A 22012-nucleotide genomic window follows, 5' to 3' on the forward strand; every position below is an offset into this window, starting at 1 on the left:
TTATATAAATAATTCAATGGTGGCATGGTGGTGCAGCAGTTAGCACCATCACCTCACACCAAGAACGTTCTGGGTTTGAGCCCATGGCCAACTGGGGCCTTTCTGTGTGCATGTTCTCCTCGTGTCTATGGCCAAGTTTACATTAGACCGTATCTGTCTCGTTTTCTTCGCGGATGCACTGTCCGTTTACATTAAAACGCCTGGAAACGCCGGGAAACGGGAATCCGCCAGCGTCCACGTATTCAATCCAGATCGTGTCTGGTCCGGTGCTGTGTAAACATTGAGAATACGCGGATACGCTGTGCTGAGCTCTAGCTGGCGTCGTCATTGGACAACGTCACTGTGACATCCACCTTCCTGATTCGCTGGCGTTGGTCATGTGACGCGACTGCTGAAAAACGGCGCGGACTTCCGCCTTGTATCACCTTTCATTAAAGAGTATAAAAGTATGAAAATACTGCAAATACTGATGCAAATACTGCCCATTGTGTAGTTATGATTGTCTTTAAGCTTGCCATCCTTCCACTTGCAAGTGGTAAGTGACGCGCATGCCCGACATGCACTGAGATCACACACACAGCGGCTCAGTCCCGAATTACTGCTCGTGCACTTCACTCGCGCGCTGTGTGAGCTGCGCAGGGCCGGAGTGCGCACCCTCCAGAGGGCACTCGCTGTTCAGGGCGGAGTGATTTGGAACGCAGGATGCCTGCGGAGCAGAGCGTATCCGTGTATTGGCGTTGCTGTGTGCAGGCGAATCGTGTATTGGCATTGCTGTGTGCATGTTAATCGTTTTAAAAACATTAATCTGATGATCCGCTGATACGGTCTAACGTAAACCCCACCTATGTGGGTTTCCTCCTACAGTCCAAAGATATGCAGATTAGTTCAACTGGCTACTCCAAATTGCCCATAGGTGTGTATGCGAGTCTGAATGGCTGTCTGTCTGGGCCCTGCGATGGATTGGCAACCCATCCAGAGTATATCCCACCTCTCACCCAATGTGAGCTGGGATTGGTTCCAGCTTTGTGCTGTTATAATTAACTACACTTCTTAGAAGGCTTCCCACTAGGTTTTGGAGCATGGCTATGGGAACTTGATCATTCAGCCACAAAAGCATTAGTGAGGTCAGGCACTAATGTTTGGTGAGGAGGCCTGGGGTGCAGCTGGTGTTCCAGTTCATCCCAAAGGTGTTCAGTGGTGTTGAGATCAGGGCTTAAGGCCTCTGCATGCTCTTGCGACAAGGCTTTCGCAGATAGCTTTTCGCAGACAGGTGTAATTTATCATTGAGCGGGGAGTAATAGGCGTGCGCGATGTTATTCACTGCCACAACGCAAGGGGGCGCGAAGTCACGAAATCGCTAGGAGTAGTTGGTGGGTGTGGTTAGTGGAGTGTTTATCCTCCGGTTACTTATAATGACTAGAACTGGAGTCGTATAGATGCACTTCACTTCCTCGATCAACCGCTCTTCGTGCTGCTCCATCTTCGCTCGTGTTTTTAAAAATGGTGGTCGTGAAAACAAAACCCGGGAAAGTAGGGAAGCGGAAGTGCGTGTACAGCGGATGTAGATTGGACCAATCAGAGCCCTCGTCTGCGAGGCTTCTGCGGTGGTCACAATTTTTGGGAGGTGCGCGCAGAGCGTCTGCGAAGGTGGGGGGGCTACGCAGACACTGTCTGCGACGCTATCTGCGAGGACTGGGTTGTTAGCATAAATTGGCCTTTAGGCCACTCAAGTTCTTCCACATCAACCTTGGCAAACCATGTCTTCATGGAGTTTGCTCTGTGCACAGGGAACCATTACTGGAACATCTTTGGGCCCCTCCGTTCCAGTGAAAGGAAAATGTTAAAGTCCAACAAAACCCAAAAACAAACACCATTTGACAATCACGGCAGTGTCCTGATGTGCGCACCACAAGTTTAATTTAAAATTAAAACAAATATTAAAAATAGAAATTAAAAATAGGCTTACCTGGCCACAACCATCTGCACTGAAACTGGATATCCACCTGCGATGTTAACGGCACCCTAGAACTACATTTACCTTCTGTAGACAGAGCCATCAAATAAAAGCTTCTAGTTCTTTAAAAGAAAAAAAAAAAAAAAGAGCACCACCTCTCTCTGTTTGTTCACTGCTTCAGATGGGTTGAGTGCAGAGAAAATTTCACTGTGCTGTAATGTATGTGTGAAAGGTTTCTAATTCTAAAACTCGTCTGTAAGCATGTGATTTTTACTGGCAACAAAACGAACAAATAGACTTCACTTTTATGAAGTTTAAATCTCACTTGGCTAGATAACGCACACAGTACGGACACATATTAGTAAACAATCCAACTGTCATTGCTTTTCCTCAGTGAATAAAAAGAAAACCATGTCACATAAAACAATCAATCAATGATCGGGCTTATTTTTACACCCAAATGCTTGACACTCAGGCAGTGGTTGCGTTAGACTTTTTCATTGTCCGTCATTTTGACGGACAGGGTCGTAAAAATTCCGTTATTGTCCATTATTATCGGTCATTTTATTTTAACTTTTAAATGACAATGTATATAGGCTATAAATGCTATATATTTAATAACTTGTGTTTTCATGGACTATTTTCATTTAAAAATTAATTCACAGAACAAGCTTGTATTATTTAATCATTTATGTATGTATTTATGATGCAAAAAGATGAACAGATTCTGACGTTCGGTCACTTGTGAACCCATTTTCCCTCCGCTAAAAACATTGCGGCTGTTGTGCCTTAACGGGCATATGAACAATGTTATTTTACAACGTAGCAAGACGATTGCAGTTAAAATATGAACAGTCCACTACAACGATTTAAGTGACAATCTAATTTGACCTGTTTGTGTGAGCTCAAACCTTCCTTCTGGCCCGCATGGATTTAAATTGGCAGCTCGCTTGTGCATAATCAAAGTCATCAATGGAGACTGCTGCCGAGGCAATTGTCATTAAATTTTGCGTCTTTGCCTCGGACAGATGACTTCTCATTGACGTTTTAATTTTATTCTGAAGGCTGAACCCGCGCTCTGCTGCGACACTGGAGACTGGAATAACCAGCGCCACTTCAGCCAAAGTTCTGAAGTCGGGAAACATTTCTCCCAGGGAAGTGATCAGAAGCCGGCAAGAGCCTCTGAAAGTTGGATTTCCCGACCCTGCTAGTACTCTCTTCATAGGGAGGAAATCCTGCAGCATGCGGTCTTTCTGCACCAGTGGTGCAGCTGCACCCCGCGTCTCGGCTCGGCCTGGAACCTGACACGGAAGGTCTTAAATAAAACGAAGTTATGTTTAAATGTTAGTTTGTCTACCCGTGCTCTCATTAAAATGATAGTTCAGCAGATATTCGAGCAGTGATGCTCCTAAGCTTGCTGGGGAAGAATACAATAAATCGATATGTGTTTCATTTTAAAAACAAGAAAACAACTAGCCTAAATGAGCGCTATTGCATTAAGACGTACAGGCAGGGAAATGACACAAACAACCCAGTGCATCTCTTTTTTTAATAGCAAAAATGACGTGTCTTCTGCAGAGAAGGGAAACATTAATACAGCTCACTGTGCTAGTGGTTAGAAAAGTCAGAGCGCGGTCAGGAGCGCGATTGGGGGGGGGGGGGGGAGACAGCCTTGCGCAGTGGCTGCAATGTATACATGAGTAGCCTATGCACTGAACATCAAGACTGCCGCAACGTCGGCTCAGATTGAAAGTGACGGCAGTGAAGACTATGTATACTGTGTGTAAGAAAACTCTGCCACAACTTGTCAATCATTTCAATTGTGCGTTTCATTATGTGTTATTATTAGGCTATTATTGTTATTGGTAATGGTAACGGTAAACATCCGTCAAAATGACTGACAGCCTTCAGATTTTTCCGTCATAGCTAAAAAAAAAATCCGTCAATGACGGACAATTGTCGGTTAACGCGACCTACGCACTCAGGCATCTGTAGGGTTGTTTATAACAATTTAGAAGCGATGTGTGCACTTGATCCACTAGCCTCAGTAAGTCATGTAACGTCACAATTTGTACTCAGAGCGCGATATTTGAACCTCAGAGAGAATGAGATGACAGCACCCAGGGGTATTGTACACAGGTACAAATACGAACAAGTGAACACTCCAACATGTCTTGTATGGATATTATGTCAGTATAGAGGGTTTATTTTTGGGTTTCATTAATCTGTAATGCTACTGAATACAAAAAGACATTCTAGACAACTGTATCCATTCAACTTTGTGGTAATATTTTGGGGAAGGCCCACATATGAGTGGTCTCCACATACTTTTGGCCGTAGTGTAAAAATCACAGAATTTTACAGTCAAAATAGAAACTCTGATGGTGAAATCCTGCTTCTGAAGCTAGTGAACTAGTTCATTTGAAGTTAACTAGAAGCCTAGCAGTGGGCTACTTTACCCATGTTTGCACAATTCAAAATCTTTCCAAATGTAAGCATAAACCTTATTGAGACCATCAAACAGTAAATAATACAGTAAATAGCCCTATTTCACAACTGTAGTAATCCATATTATGTCAAGAACTGCTCAACTAAGTAAAGAGAAATGACAGTTCATCATTACTTTAAGACATGAAGTGTTTAAATAAAAAAGAAAAACCAGTGAATTTGAAGGTATCTCCAAGTTTTTGACTGGTACTGTATGAAATTATACATTTATACCTATAATGATCAAGCCAGAGACAACGATGGCAAGGAAAAACTCCAAGACGACATGAGGAAGAAACATTGAGAGGAACCAGATTCAAAAGGGAACCCATCCTCATCTGCGCAAAACTGGATAGTGTGATTATAAATAACTCGCTTCTATAACTCAGTTTCTAAGGGTTGTCACACCAAGGAGTGGTTCTGGGAACGAGCTCCAAGCACTTTATATTTATAAAAAAATTTAAAAAGCCCCTTTAACAGCAAGGATCTCAAACAACCAAGTCCAACTCCTGGTCTTCACATGGATAAACCATTTCTATCGACGGGTGAAGGAGAAAGGGCGAGTTCCCGATGCCTTAAAATCAGTTAGCTTCAGGCAGATGGAGCTTGTTAACCTGGGATTGCAGCTCACCTAAGAGAATGAAAACTCAGATTCCAAACCTCCACTGTGTCTATATCTACCCACGGGAATGACTTTGGGAGTAAACCCTGAGGGAAAATCCGGAGATGGAGTCCCTAAGGCAGTCTCACACAGAGTTCAGAGTTCTTCTGACAATTCCTGTGACTCTACAGGCAGGAAACTGTATCGGCCTTGCTGTTCCTTTGGATCCGTCAGCTCTGTGTGTGTGTGTGTGTGTGTGTGTGTGGTGGGGGTGGTTCGTCTGCTGCATGGGTGACAGCTGGTCTTCCATAGCATTCTGCCCAGGCACGCTCTGGACAGGACACTCCAGCTTCGCCTCACAGTGTCAAAACACGAGAAGCAAACAGTCACCAGTGATAAGTCAACACTTGATTGATGTAGAGTACAGCGCCAGGGGTTGCTTCCATCAGTGGGAGGAAGGATTTTAAAATTTCACTGGACAGCTACTGCCCGCCTAAGCTGGGCAGCCCTCAGCAAATAAGGCATTATCCCACCACAGCTCGCCTTCCTCACTGGGTGCATGGGATTTAGATACCACAACAAGTGAACTGCCAACACTGCACCAGGGGAAAAAAAAAAAAAGAAAGAAGAACCCTAAAACTAGGATGCTGGAACGTATGGATCATAACTACAGGTCTGACTAATAAACTCCAAGAGACTGACGATCCTCAGAAGACAGCAGTCATTAATGACGAGCTTAAGAGACTCAACGTGAATATAGCTTTGCTCCAGGAAATCCGGTTAGCTGGCTCCGGGTCTCGGAGAGGGAAGGATGACCCTTTTTTCTGGCAAGGCAAAGGCCCTGATAACCTCAGGATTCATGGAATAGGATTTACAGTGAAGAACTCACTGCTGAGTTCAGTGAAACCAAGTGATAAAGGCTCCGAGTGCCTGTTGACATGCCGCCTCCATACTTCTAAGGGCCAAGTCACCCTTGTGTACACTCCCAAACTGCTTTCTACACCAGAGGCAAAGGATGAGTTTTACAAAAAAAAAAAAAAAAAACACCACACGCACTATTCCCAGCCAAGAACAGCTTGTCCTCTTAGGCAGCTTTAATGCCAGGGTGGGTGCAAACAACGCCTCGTAGCCATCCTGCCTCGGGCATCACAGATTCAAAAAGATCAGGGAGAATGGACAGCAGCTTGTGGCGCGAGCAGAACTCCAGAATCTGAGGCCAACGCCTTCTTCCAGAAAAAAAAGAAAAGAAAAAAAAATACAGCACAAAAGTATTTGAGACACCGGAGGTCAAAGCACTGGCACCAGCTGGATCTCATAGTCAGAAGCAGCTTCCTCAAGTCTGTGCTGCATACCCGCTCATTCTACAGCGCTGACTACGATACTGACAATTTATAGGTCTGTTGCAAGCTTAGGATGGAGTCCAAAAAGTTCACACGCTCAAAGCAGGAAGGAAAACCTCACCTGAACACCACCAAGATGAAAGACCATGATCATGGAGTGTGCTACGAGTGAGTACATGCACACAGCCAGGTCATTTATAGGAGAACTGAAGGCAAATTTATCATCAAAATTCTATTTCTCATTTTATTAAATATAAGAATGCATTTTTGATAGCTATTTTGTCACTGCTATAGCAAGCTACGAGTGTTTGAAATATGCTATGTAATATATCAGTCCGTATGTCAAAGCAATAGCTGTAAACAAGATTTGTTGAGACCTGTGCGAGACATCGTAGGACGGAAGTAAAACGTACAGCGGAAATCAAAGTGACCAACATCTGCCAACGTTGTCAAAAGACGCGCGCGCCCTCTTTCGAACGCTGATGTAATCAAGCCGGAAGTTTTGTTTGTTTTGATAGCAAAGTTTGAAGAAAGTAGGCAGTAATTGTCATTTAAACTCATTTTTGTGCAATATTTCGTTTGGAAAACAGTTCATTTGGTGAAATAAATTTGACAAGATGCCGAGGACACCTGGCTGACACTTCATGTTTCAAAGTCTCACACAAGTCTCATGAAGACCACGTGGATAAGTGACGCCTGCCGTGGACCAAACAAACTACATTCAACGTGGCTAAAAAACGAATAGGCTGATAAATATAATATTTAATTGCAATTAGTTGCCAATACGAGTCACGGTACAAGGTTACTAAAACCGAAAACATAATTGAATAACACGTTAATGAAGAAATAAAGCAAGTTTAAAAATGACTTTAGTTCTCCTTTAACAGGTGTATTGTTCGGTTGCAGCATCAACACAACAGTGACAGGAAGGGGCTGGAAGCAGATATAAAGCATGAAATAAATAGCTTTAGGAATACCAGGCAGCCAAATCCAAAATGTGATCCAAAGAGGTGGTCAAGAAACGGATATAAAAAGTCATGCAATCGGCAAATAATCTCATATCATCTCTAGCCGCTTTATCCTGTTCTACAGGGTCGCAGGCAAGCTGGAGCCTATCCCAGCTGACTACGGGCGAAAGGCGGGGTACACCCTGGACAAGTCACCAGGTCATCACAGGGCTGACACATAGACACAGACAACCATTCACACTCACATTCACACCTACGCTCAATTTAGAGTCACCAGTTAACCTAACCTGCATGTCTTTGGGGGAAACCAGAGCACCCAGAGGAAACCCACGCAGACAACATGCAAACTCCACACAGAAAGGCCCTCGCTGGCCACGGGGCTCGAACCTGGACCTTCTTGCTGTGAGGCGACAGCGCTAACCACTACACCACCGTGCCGCCTCGGCAAATAATCATTGGGCAAAAATCCAAACTTGTGAAACCATGTTTAAAAAAAAAAAAAAAAACCACCAGAACCACGCGAGCAATGAATGACATTCTTCAAATATAAATAACTGTGCACAAACGTTCACAAAAAATAAAAAGTTTGCTGGAGTGATTGTGTTTATTTTTTTTTCCACTTCAAATATTTTAATTGACCAGGGTGCCCAAACATTTGCATTCAACTGTAAATGGCCACATTTTGAAGAATTAGCATTCCATCCTATCAATGAAAAACTATAACTGAATAAATAAAATAAATGATTTCCCAACTCAACTGGGCACATGTCACATTTCACCTCTGGGTACTAACCTACCAGACCGTAATGAGCACAAGTGGACAGCTGAACACCTTTAGACGCACGAGAGACACAGGTGTAAACGATGATGTGTCTCAGCTGTCCACTTGAGATCCGATCACCCAAAACGCACTTTCAAACCAAGTGCAAACAATGCCGCAGATCTGAAGTGCTATATTCAAGCGCGCGCGCACAATTTTCAATGGCCATGGCTGCATGTTCACACAGAAATATCAGCAGTGAATGAAAGGGCAACAGTGTGCCAAGGATTTCAGTAAATCAAGTCAAGTTTATTTTTATAGCGCTTTTAACAATAGACATTGTCACAAAGCAGCTTTAAAGAAAAAAAAAAAAAGACTTTAAACATGAGCTAATTTTATCCCCAATGAGCAAGCCTGTGACGACGGCAGCAAGGAAAAACTCCCTCAGATGCTGAAAAAGTAATGCCGTACATGTAAAAGGAGCTATAATAAATATGCAAGTCAGGGAAGAACAAGCAGAACCACAATACAGGGGGCTGCAAAAGTAGGTATACAGTAATGAAAAACAAAGCATTCGCACAAAACGTTAGTATTAAATGAAACCTAGCACCACTATTATAATACTGGAATAATCCTTACTGTATAGCTACTTTTGCAGCCCCCTGTATAAAGAAGCCAGCCATGTGTTAAAACAACCTGCATCATACCTTTACCATTCCTTTAGACATATCACATTGCCTGTTACACCTCTGCACCAATTTCAAAGAACAGTTCAAGTTTTTTTTTCTCTTCATAAAATGTTATCCAGACCCACTTAAAACATTTGTATTTCAAAATGTAAAATGCAGCTAGGGCAATTTAATGCAAATGTACCACTGGGGGGGGGAAGAATCTGCTTGCGTTGGAACTAAACTGCCATTAAAATCAATATTTACCATTGCTTAAGCTTGGTTTATTCTTACTTCCTACTTCCTGTATCAATTTGCACATAGGAGCAGTATAAAGATGCAGCATGTAGTGCTGCTCCCTCACAGGTCAAGGGTCCATGGTTTGATTCTGAGCTGAGGATACGGTGTGTCTCGAGTTCTCCCCAGGTCTCTGTGGGTTTCCATCTAGTTCTCTGGAGGAGATGGATTACCTGCTCTAACTTGCCCAAAGCTCGCTCTGTCTGTCTCTGTGTTTTTCTCTGCAACAGTCTGGCGACTTATCCTGGGTATATTCCCACTTCAGGGTGACATGGTGGTGTAGTGGTTAGCACTGTTGTCTCACAGCAAGAAGGTCCTGGGTTCAGGCCCTCATCAGCTGCTAGGCTCTTCTGTGCGGAGTTTGCATGTTCTCCCCGTGTCTCCAAGTGCTCCGGTTTCCCCCACAGTCCAAAGACATGCAGGTTAGGTTAATTGGTGGCTCTAAATTGACCGTAGGTGTGAATGTGAATGGTTGTCTGTCTCTATGTATCAGCTCTGTGATGACCTGGTGACTTGTCCAGGGTGTACCCCGCCTTTCACCCGTAGTCAACTGGGATAGGCTCCAGCTTGCCTGCGACCCTGTAGGACAGGATAAACGGCTGCAGATAATGGATGGATGGATGGATATTCCCACTTCATGCCCAACGTTCCTGAGATAGGCTCTAAATGAAGACGAATGAATGAACTCTGCGGCACGGTGGTGTAGTGGTTAGCACGGTTGCATCACAGCAAGAAGATTCCGGGTTCGAACCCAGCGGCCAGTGAGAGCCTTTCTGTGTGGAGTTTGCATGTTCTCCCCGTGTCTGCGTGGGTTTCCCCCACAGTCCAAAGACATACAGTTAGGTTAACGTGGGGCGGCCTTGGGCTGAGGTGCCCTTGAGCAAGGTACCCGACCCCTGACTGCTCCCCAGGTGCTCTAGTGTGGCTACCCGCTGCTCTGGGTGTGTGTGTGTGTGTGTGTGTGTGTTCACTGCTTCAGATGGGTTAAATGCAGAGGATGAATTTCACTGTGCATGTGACAAATCAAGGTTTCTTCTTCTTCAATTTGTCCCAATACAGTTAATCGCATGACTGCTATAGTGCATAAAGGATTTATTCAAGAATGTCAAATCCCTAATAACACATTTGTCTCAGTAATGTATACGGAAACTCAATTCAAGTCATTTTATCCAAGAGTTTCCATACACTACCGTTCAAAAGTTTGGGGTCACTTTGAAATGTCCTTATTTTTGAAAGAAAAGCACTGTTCTTTTCAATGAAGATCACTTTAAACTAATCAGAAATCCACTCTATACATTGCTAATGTGGTAAATGACTATTCTAGCTGCAAATGTCTGGTTTTTGGTGTAATATCTCCATAGGTGTATAGAGGCCCATTTCCAGCAACTCTCACTCCAGTGTTCTAATGGTACAATGTGTTTGCTCATTGCCTCAGAAGGCTAATGGAGGATTAGAAAACCCTTGTACAATCATGTTAGCACAGCTGAAAACAGTTGAGCTCTTTAGAGAAGCTATAAAACTGACCTTCCTTTCAGCAGAGTGAGTTTCTGGAGCATCACATTTGTGGGGCCAGAAAAATGGCTTGACTATATTTTCTATTCATTTTACAACTTATGGTGGTAAATAAAAAAAAAAAAAAAAAAAAGTGACTTTTAATGGAAAACACAAAATTGTCTGCGTGACCACAAACTTTTGAACGGTAGTGTATATATAAAATTTTACACACACACACACACACACACACACACACACAAAAAAAAAAAAAAAAAAGTGTTCATCCTAAAATACTTGGTAACCTCATGACAACACTGATGCGACATCCAAATGAATTTTATTTTCATGAAAACATCAAATCCATACAGTCTTTGTGAACATGTGCATGCTATGAATCACTTCTGAAGTCAATATTGGTTTCAATCTCACATTCATAACGCTGCATATTCACAGTGCTTAAATATTCATACTGTATCATTATTAGCAGTATGTTAATGAGACAGTGCTACCTCACTAATTAGCTGTTGTGGAGTTACTGGAGTTTGCTTAGCAATAAATAAATGGGGTTAACTCTTCTAGGTTGAAATTAACCAGAATGGACGCAAATGTGATCAAACATGACGTGTGAAAGCTGCTGGGAAAATGTGCACAGATGAAAGAAAAAGTTGTGCGTCTCCTTCCTCCACTGTGAGAGAGTTAGTTTTGGAGTTGCAGAGATGGAGGCGGTGTGAGGAAATGCGCCGAGTCTAACAGGTGTTTATTTTCACTCCACTCACCTTCTGCTGTCTCCGTGCCATGTCTGTCGGCTGCTTGGCATTGAACGGATAAGCTATGCACCTCAGTACAAACACATAAATCTGCAGTTTGGTTTTCCTTTCAGCTTCTTCTCTCTGAAGTCTTTCCTGCTCGTTTTTCTTGCCGTCCTCAGGAGGAGGAGGAACCGCTTTCCTGCTCGGTTGTGTGCGCGCAGCTCCTGGGCTCTTCTCCGACTTGGGCTTTTTTTCCGGGAGTTTTTCACGCAGAGTTTTGACCGCCGCTTCGTCCTCTGGTGGAAGTTCGGCCTCGGATTCTTCACTGGAGGACGGGTCCAGCATGGTCGACACCCGGGTTTGGAGAACTCGGACGGAAAAGCAGAATAAACGTCTGTCGCTTCTCTGCGCCGTTCAGACGCGACTCCACTCGGTAACACTGTGTGGGAACGTGTGAGCGCGACTCAGGGGGCGGAGCTACACCGGGAACCATTCAGCGCGTTTCTGCGCAATGAGCGCGAGCCTGTGCTGTGCACGAGCACGCTGCTGTCGACAGGTAGCAAACCTGTAGCGCTGCAGCACGTGCTCTTAAAGGAGCAGGAACACAAACACGCTACCCTACCCTAATGCAACATGGATCAATTTATGGCACTTCCGAGTACCATTTTGCAGGGGTCTTCAATCCTGTCCGCAAAGGGCCGGTGTAGCTGCAGGCTTTCATTACAGCCAAATTGGAGGCTCACTTGATTGTTGACTGGAGACGAGGGTGAAATGATTAAACAAGTGAAATCAGGTGTAGCTCCTGCTTGGTTGGAATGAAAGCCTGCAGCCACACTGGCCCTTTGTGGATAGGATTGAAGACCCCTGATTTAGGGTGTATTCATCTCATTCATCTCATTATCTCTAGCCGCTTTATCCTTCTACAGGGTCGCAGGCAAGCTGGAGCCTATCCCAGCTGACTACGGGCGAAAGGCGGGGTACACCCTGGACAAGTCGCCAGGTCATCACAGGGCCGACACATAGACACAGACAACCATTCACACTCACATTCACACCTACGGTCAATTTAGAGTCACCAGTTAACCTAACCTGCATGTCTTTGGACTGTGGGGGAAACCGGAGCACCCGGAGGAAACCCACGTGGACACGGGGAGAACATGCAAACTCCGCACAGAAAGGCCCTCGCCGGCCCCGGGGCTCGAACCCAGGACCTTCTTGCTGTGAGGCGACAGCGCTAACCACTACACCACCATGCCGCCAGGGTGTATTCAGACCAGGATAGTTCGATAGTTCACTTGCTTTGGTCCGAACCAAATGTTTTTTTTATTGTTTCATTTTGGTGCGGTTCGCTTTCACACTGTACATTTTAGGCCCTGTCCACACAGCAACGGATTCAGGTGACTCCGATACAATTGCTTATCGTTTAGGCCTGGCGTCCACACGGCACCGGCGTTTTGGGTGCCCAAAACGCAATCTTTTTGAGAACGGGTTCCAGAGTGGAAAGATCTGGCAACGTTGCCGTTGTGAAGTCGTCTGGATGAGTAGAACGGATTTGTTTATGATGACGTCACAACCACATGACTGTGAGTGCTTCACGCCGGGTAGAAGTGTAACGAACTCGATGCGAGTTGTCAACAAATCCTATAACTTGGTTCATGAAACGCGCTTACAAAATATTTTCACTGTGAATATTTATTGTGTAATGGTGCAAAGTGAGAGAGAGAGAGAGACTCTGCCCTTAGGGCAGAGTCAATCCCGCCAGCAAAAATAGGGAAAAAAAGGAGCGATCTCACCTCTTCAGATGTTGGTTTAAGTCCGACAATACATTCCTCAAAAAGGGCGTAGAAGAGCAAATTAATCCATCAACGTGTAGCATTCAATTTATTCCGGACCATTAAAGATGCCGCCTTCCGCGTAGAATCATACGTCATCCTCGCCGCCATATTGGATAGGTCAAAGCGGAGAATAAAGATTCATGTGCTGCGTTTAACTGTACCAACAGGTTTACCGTCCAAACGAGATCACATGGGATTACCTTTCACAGGTGAGAAACAACAAATTAATCCATCAACGTGTAGCATTCAATTTATTCCGGACCATTAAAGATGCCGCCTTCCGCGTAGAATCATACGTCATCCTCGCCGCCATATTGGATAGGTCAAAGCGGAGAATAAAGATTCATGTGCTGCGTTTAACTGTACCAACAGGTTTACCGTCCAAACGAGATCACATGGGATTACCTTTCACAGGTGAGAAACAACAAATTAATCCATCAACGTGTAGCATTCAATTTATTCCAGACCATTAAAGACGCCGCCTTCCGCGTAGAATCATACGTCATCCTCGCCGCCATATTGGATAGGTCAAAGCGGAGAATAAAGATTAGCTGCGTTTAACTGTACCAACAGGTTTTCTGTCCAAACGAGATCACATGGGATTACCTTTCACAGGTGAGACTGGAAAAATACTTTTCATTGTATTTGGTCATTATAATGTAATTTTACGAACAGATTTTCCTGACTTTGTGGCTAATATGAAGTCTCGCGCATAATAGTTTATGCGCATGCGTCCTTACTTCTTCTATTGTTCTGGTGTCTCCGAAGGGACCGTCTTACAGCCCCCCTAGAGGTGTGGCATGTGTATTGCATCGTTTTCAGCAAGCGTTGCGTTGCCATATGGACCTGATATTTTACTGATCGTTGCCCATTTGGACGCGATATATTTTTAAATAACATCTCGTTGTCGTGTGGATGTAGTCTTAGTAAGCGGACCAAAATCTGTCAACAAAGCCACGCACCCTGAGGTCGTTCAGCTATTGGTCAGAGACGACACGCGCACAAAGCGTTAAGTTCAAAAGTAGTCATGGAGGCTTTCCATGCTGTTATTCTTTTTAATGTCATCAAAGCTATATGTTTTTTCCAGTTTTTACTGTTTTCACAATTGTGCGATTACTATGCTGTTGTACAAGTAATTTATCAACGACGACTTCAAAGGGCAAGGCGGCTACGGAGGATAGCGCTGATGAGCGCACATCATGTTGGGACAGTTCTGGCTCTTCACACAAGACGGAGGAGGTATGTGTCGGGATATTCGCTTTATCCATCGTAATAGATGAATTTCTTTTCTGCGTCGCTAGTACCGCCACTTTTTGAAAGAATGTCCCTGATTTTAATGTAGGTCTGACGGAGTTTCTTCGCTTTTAGCCGACATTGTTCTGGGGAGCACGTGAACCCCTTCTCCTTCATTTTCTCACTGAATACAGCAAACACGTCGGCACTTTTGTGTGTTCTCTCCAAAAGCTCAGATATGTGGACATCTGCCCATATATCCACAAGGGTACGCGTTTCTTCCTCGGCCCACGTTTGCCCCCTACTCATTTTTTGTACTCTGTAGTCTAGCTTACCACTGGTCTGAATGACTGAACGACTGTTGTAAGGTTCCCTTGACAACCGAAACAGTGTTTGCACTTTGCGGTGGAGTGTCAAGACTCTGTTTCCCATAATGCTCGACAAACGACGGAAGCTCTCAAGGTACAAAAAAGCAAAACTGTCAGATTAGGTCCGGTCTGCTTTCACACCTCCAAAAGGTCCGCACCAGAGTTCCTTTGGTCCGGACCGAGTCCGACCTTGCAGCTCGGTCTCGGTCCGCTTGTTTGGTCTGGACCAGAGTTCGGTGGTTTGTATTCAGACCAACCCAAAAGGTCCGGACCAAGGGAAATTTGGTTCATTTGGTCGTTTGGTTCGGACCAAACAACGTAGGTGTGAATACGCCCTTACACTACATTCACACTGCAGGCTGAAGTGACTCAAATCCGATTTTTTCACCCATATGTGACCTGTATCCGATCTTTTATTGACAATATGAATGACACAGATCCGATTTTTTCAAATCCGACCCAGGCCGTTTGGATATGTGGTTCTAATTCCGATTCCTATCCGATCTTTTCATATGCGACTTCAGTCTGAACCGCCAGGTCGCATTCATCCGACTTACACGTCATCAACAAGCCACAAACGTCACTATTCTGCGCTGAAGTAGGCGGCGGGTCTCTCAAAAAAAGTTACAACATGGCTTTGATGTTCCTTTGAACGGAGGTTGCAGTCACTACCCCGCAGAGCGCCTGAGCCAAAACCCTTGCCCTCTTCCTTCTCAACCTCCTCCTTAACATCAGGCTATTGTGCATGTTCTGGCTCCGTCGCAACAACAACTGCATCATCGCCAGGTACTCCATGCTGGCTACTGTCATACACAGGAAACTTTAGGTTACTTCCGTAAACACTGGCCATGCTCACTGCGTGTGACGTCGTCGTATCCTGCAATGCACATGCGGAACACTTTTAGGTCGCTTTTCGTTCATACTGAGGATCACATACAAGTCGCATATATTTGTTAATGTGAACAACCTCACAAAAAAATTGGATTTCACAAAAAAATCGGAATTGAGCATTAAGCCTTGCAGTGTGAACGTAGTGACAGACTGTATCTGGGACTACGTTCAGACTGCACCCTGAAACGACCCATATCCGATTTTTTTGCCCATATGCGACCTGTATCCGATTTGTTATTGACAATCTGAACGACACAGATCCAATTTTTTTCACATGCGACCCAGGCCGCTTGGATATGTGGTCCTAATTCCAATGCATATCCGATATTTTCACATGCGACTGCAGTCTGACCGGACAGGTCGCATTCATGCGACCTACACGTCATCAACAAGAGACAAACGTCACTATTCTGCGTTGGCTAATCCCGCCTCTTTGGTGGAAAACAACAACAATGTAGGTAAAGGTGTTTCTCATAAGCCGAAAGTTGTTGACAAAATCATTATCAGAGAAGCACAGCACATCAACATCTCACCACTCCTGGCTGCGACTCCGCATCCTTACCATCCTTTCAATGGAGGTTGCTGCCACGGCCCCACACAGCGCCTGGACCAAAGCCCTTGCCCTCCTGCTTCTCAATCGCCTCCACAATACCAGGTTATTGTGTGAGTTCCGCCGCTGCCACAAAAACCACATCGCCAGGTCTCGCCTCATCTCCATGCTTTACTTGCAAACTTGAAGAGTGCGCTTTTTTTTTGTTTACGTATTATGTAGATGTGCTTATTACGTGTCAATTTGCGCATGCAGGACACTTTTGGGTCGTTTTCCGTTCATATTGGAGATCGCATACAAGTCTCATATAATTGGTAATGTGAACTGCCTAACAAAAAATTCGGATTTCACAACAAATCGGATATGGGTCGTTTCAGGTTGCAGTCTGAACGTAGTGTGGGACATTCCACCGAATGGGTGTCATTTGCTTGTTGTACCACTCCCAAATTAAACTTGTTATATCTTTTCAACACTGATTATAATAACACACATATTTAACTATTCAAAATGTATATTGGTCAACCTCAGGCTACGCTATTTATTTTTTTTACAAGGTTTGGAAGTCAAAGTTGGCTGCATTTTTTCAGTCCTGTTACCAAAACTCTGAAAGTAACAGGACTGAGTTTTTAGCCTAGGATTAGCTAATACATGGAATTAAGCCAGGTCCGGGTTCGAGCCCTGTAGCTGGCGAGGGCCTTTCTGTGTGGAGTTTGCATGTTCTCCCCGTGTCCACGTGGGTTTCCCGCGGGTGCTCCGGTTTCCCCCACAGTCCAAAGACATGCAGGTTAGGTTAACTGGTGACTCTAAATTGACCGTAGGTGTGAATGTGAGTGTGAATGGTTGTCTGTGTCTATGTGTCAGCCCTGCGATGACCTGGCGACCTGTCCAGGGTGTACCCCGCCTTTCGCCCATAGTCAGCTGGGATAGGCTCCAGCTTGTCTGCGACCCTGTAGAACAGGATAAAGCGGCTAGAGATAATGAGATGAGATGAGATGAGATGGAATTAAGCCACATGGCATCATCACTAATAGCATGACCACACTTAGCACATTCTAGTGATTTACCAAAAATCTGTATTTTTAAAATAAACAAATATCATCTAAGAAATAATTTAAGTAACAGGACAGTATGTTGACATTGACTTTATCAGTCAAAGTTAAAAAATCATCAAATATACAGAAAAGTAAATGAGAGAACTAACTTTTGGTCTTCCCATGGCCTTCAGAAGACACAACTGATGTAACTTCCTGTTGAGCATGTGATTTATGGAATGTTCCAAATTTGTCAGATGGGGTAATATGTTTGGGTAACAGGACTGAGTGAAAACCCAGGGACACGACTAAATGTGTATTTTAACTAAGATATTGTGGATTTCTTATGAAAAAATATATATATTTAAACCATGGATAGGATATGGAGTCACACAAGAGTGCAAAAGAAATACTGTTTCTGAATGATTTTAATCATAATATTTCATAGTTAAGTATAAAGTTAGAGTGCGGGGACAGGTAACACATGCAATTTTTCAGTGTTTTAGGTAGTTTTTATTAATCCTTACAATTATATATCTTAAATTTGAAATCAGATCAGTGTGCAGGACATTCTGCGTAATAAGGAAATGTATTTTAAAGTACATTTTTATGTGCACTTATAATTTTCTCGGGACAGAAATGGCACCGATTCGTTGGAATGGCTCATCTGTAAAAGATGACGATACAGATACAATCTGTCAAGACTTTCATCCATCCATCCATGGACTGGACTTGCAACACCAGTAACTTATACAGGAAGGGACTGAGCAGGCTATACTTACTTAGGAGGCTGCGGTCCTTTAACATCTGCAGGAAACTCCTGTGGGTGTTCTATCAGTCTGTGGTCGCCAGTATCCTGTTTTACACCGTGGTGTGCTGGGAGGGCATCACATCCAAGAAGGACACATCCAGGCTGGACAAACTGATCAGGCGGGCCGGCTCTGTGGTCAGCATGAAGCTGGACTCTCTGGTGACGGTGGCAGAGCAGAGGTCTATGGACAAACTATTGAACATCACAGATGATGCCAGTCACCCTCTGCACACCGTCATCAGCAACCAGAGGAGCCTGTTCAGTGACAGAATGCTCCTTCCCAAGTGCAGGACGAACAGACTCAAAAACTCATTTGTCCCTCACACCATCAGACTGTACAACTCCTCTCTGGGGGGGAGGAGGGGTAACAGGAGGACAGAGGACAGGAAGGAGCAGTAGCCTAGCCTAACAATAAGCAATACTGGACAATGTGCAATATAATGTGCAAAATAAAGTGCAATATCTTTCCTTCTCCCCCCCCCCCCACATGCGCGCACGCACACACACACACACACACACACACACACACTTACCCTAACCCCACTTCTCCCCCCTTCCTCTCTTCCCCATATCTTATTCTTTTATATTTGTACATGTAAATACTTAATTTATTTTAATTTATCTAGAAGTTTTTCTCTATTTCTTTTCTCTGTTTATCTGTAATGATGCTGCTGGAATCTTAATTTCCCTGAGGGAACCCTCCCAAAGGGATCAATAAAGTTTTATCTAATCTAATCTAATCTAATCTAATCTAATCCATTATCTGCAGCCGCCTATCCTGTACAGGGTCACAGGCAAGCTGGAGCCTATCCCAGCTGACTATGGGCGAGAGGCAGGGTACACCCTGGACAAGTCGCCAGGTTATCACAGGGCTGACACAGAGAACATGCAAACTCCACACAGAAAGGCCCCCGTCGGCTGCTGGGCTTGAACCCAGGACCTTCTTGCTGTGAGGTGACAGTGCTAACCACTACACCACCTTGCCGCCCCAAGACTTTCATAATTGCTTAAAAAGCAGAGGTGGACAAAGTACCCAACTTCATTACTTAAGTCAAAGTACAGATCCATCCATCCATCCATCCATCCATCCATCCATCCATTATCTGTAGCTGCTTATCCTGGACAGGGTCACAGGCAAGCTGGAGCCTATCCCAGCTGACTATGGGCGAGAGGCGGGGTACACCCTGGACAAGTCACCAGGTTATCGCAGGGCTGACACAGAGACAAACAACCATTCACACTCACATTCACACCTACTGTGTCTGTGTGGGTTTCCCAGAGGAAACCCACACATACACAGGGAGAACATGCAAACTCCACACAGAAAGGCCTCTGTCAGCTGCTGGGCTTGAACCCAGGACCTTCATGCTGTGAGGTGACAGTGCTAACCACTACATCACCGTGCCGCCCCAAAACTTTCATAATTGCTTAAAAAGCAGAGGTGGACAAAGTACCAAACTTCATTACTTAAGTCAAAGTACAGATCCATCCATCCATTATCTGTAGCCGCTTATCCTGTACAGGGTCACAGGCAAGCTGGAGCCTATCCCAGCTGACTATAGGTGAGAGGTGGGGTACACCCTGGGCAAGTCGCCAGGTTATCACAGGGCTGACACAGAGAGAAACAACCATTCACACTCACATTCACACCTAGGGTCAATTTAGAGCCACCAATTAACCTAACCTGCATGCCTTTGAGTTGTGGGGGAAACCGGAGCTCCCGGAAGAAACCCACACAGACACGGGGAGAGCATGCAAGCTCCACACAGAAAGGCCCCCACCGGCCACTGGGCTTGAACCCAGGACCTTCTTGCTGTGAGGCAACAGTGCTAACCATTACACCACCGTGCAGCCCCAAGCTTAAAAAGTAATAGGTTTTAGGCTAAATATTCTTATTAGCGAGGCGATGTCGATGAAAAAGATTAGATTTGGGGATTATATTATAATAATAAGATGTAATGATATAATGGCGGTACAGTGGTGTAGTGGTTAGCACTGTCGCCTCACAGCAAGAAGGTTCTGGATTTAAGTCCAGTGGCTGACGAGGGCCTTTCTGTGTGGAGTTTGCATATTCTCCCTGTGTCTGCATGGGTTTCCTCCGGGTGCTCCGGTTTCCCCCACAGTCCAAAGACATGCACGTTAGGTTAATTGGTGGCTCTAAATTGACCATAGATGTGAATGTGAGTGTGAATGGTTGTTTGTCTCTATGTGTCAACCCTGCGATGACCTGGCGACTTCTCCAGGGTGTACCCTGCCTCTTGTCCATAGTCAGCTGGAATAGGCTCCAGCTTGCCTGCGACCCTGTAGAACAGGATAAGCGGCTACAGATAATGGATGGATGGATGGATGGATGTGTCAGCCCTGCGATGATCTGGCGACTTGTCCAGGGTGTACCCTGCCTCTCGCCCATAAGTCAGCTGGGATAGACTCCAGCTTGCCCACAACCCTGCACAGGATAAGCGGTTATGGATAATGGATTGATGGATAATGGCATAATACAGTATTTACCCATGAATATGATAATATTCCCAATGTTGTATGGTTCGCACTGTCGCCTCACATAAAGCAGGTTCTGGGATGGAACCCGCTGTTCGACTGTGACCCTTCTGTGACCCCTTTTTGACCAACAGGGAACAGGTTCCATTCTGATTCATACACCAAATTTTGAACCATTCAGAGCATTTCAACCAAAAATAAGTTTGTTTGGAACCTAAAAAGTTATCACTGGTTTTTCTGACGTGAACCTTGACAACATTGGTGGGTGTGTCATTGGTTTGGAGTGGAAGCGGAGCGCAACAATGGAAAACAACAGAAAAGGATACATCTTTAGAAAAAAATGGGCCAAAAACAATTATCTGCAATAACAGAACAAAAGCTCGCAGGTAATAAATGCACACCACCAACTCACTACTACTGTTTACTCCCGTTTTGCATTGTGCAACACCCTCCATTCATGATGCATCCTTGATTACAATGGTTCCTTCAAAACTGGTGAAAACATGGGCCAGTCGCTAGCTGGTACCAAGGTTCAAAGAATCCTGAACAGAACCAGTTCAAGAACCTGTTCCCTGTTGGTCAAAAAGGGGTATATGTGGAATTTGCACGTTCTCCTCGTGTCTGTGTGGGTATCCTCAGGGTGCTCTGGTTTCCTCCCACAGTCCAAAGACATGTGGATTAGAACAACCAGCTACACTAAATTGTCTATAGGTGTGAATGTGAGTGTGAATGTCTGTCTGTCTCTCTGTGTTTGGCAAACTGTCCAGGGTGTACCCTGCCTCTTGACCAGTGTCAGCTGAGATTTGCTCCAGCTCACCCATGATCTGCGATGGATAAGTGGTACAGAAAATGAATGAATGAATGAATGAATTAGCATAATACATCTCATAACTTTAAATTAAAATTAGCATTTGAGTAACCAAAATCCAACCAAAATTTTGAGACAGAATGACAGTCCACAAAAGATGTTATACTGACTCACACTCAGCTTGACAAAAGCTGCAGCGAAAGTTAACTTTCTGGAATTATTTATTATGTTGTTTGTGGGGTAAATATTGTGTAGAACCTTCAGACAAACTTCTCTGGCTTTATTGTGAATGCAAAATTTATTGGGTATAAAACATGTCTTTCCCCAATTAATGGGTTTAAAAACTAAAAATTTCTGAAGTTGAAATTTTCTGTGTATTCACATGTTCACGTGCTTATGTTGACGAATGTCAATCATGTGTAAAGTGCAAATTACACAGCGCTCATTTGCATTTAGTAACACCCACAAAACTCCATGAAAGGCAAAGCTCACAGAGAACTGAAAGCACAAATTTCTTAGAGGCAGAAGTAAAAGTTATTTTGTCTCACATCTACACCAATAAAAACATTATTTAGCTGTGTGCCAACACCCAAAAGGCTAAAATTTGGAGACAACTTACAGAAAAAGTGAATTAGGTATAAATTAATGAGTAGGAAAGAAAATGCTTTGAC

At 44.3% G+C, this 22012-nt stretch overlaps 1 protein-coding gene across 3 annotated transcripts in view; it reads right to left on the reverse strand.

The window, feature by feature from the left end:
* cadps2 (Ca++-dependent secretion activator 2) overlaps nucleotides 1–11757 on the reverse strand; it is a 364308-nt gene extending 352551 nt beyond the window's left edge. For all 3 annotated transcript variants that reach the window (XM_060914773.1, XM_060914772.1, XM_060914771.1), the window contains exon 1: nucleotides 11346–11757. In XM_060914773.1, the coding sequence (XP_060770756.1) occupies nucleotides 11346–11663 (318 nt within the window). In that variant the 5' untranslated portion in view covers nucleotides 11664–11757. The remainder of the gene's footprint in view (nucleotides 1–11345) is intronic.
* Nucleotides 11758–22012: the final 10255 nt, after the last annotated feature.

The sequence above is a fragment of the Neoarius graeffei genome, chromosome 2 (assembly GCF_027579695.1).
Source record: "Neoarius graeffei isolate fNeoGra1 chromosome 2, fNeoGra1.pri, whole genome shotgun sequence".
Lineage (NCBI taxonomy): Eukaryota > Metazoa > Chordata > Actinopteri > Siluriformes > Ariidae > Neoarius > Neoarius graeffei.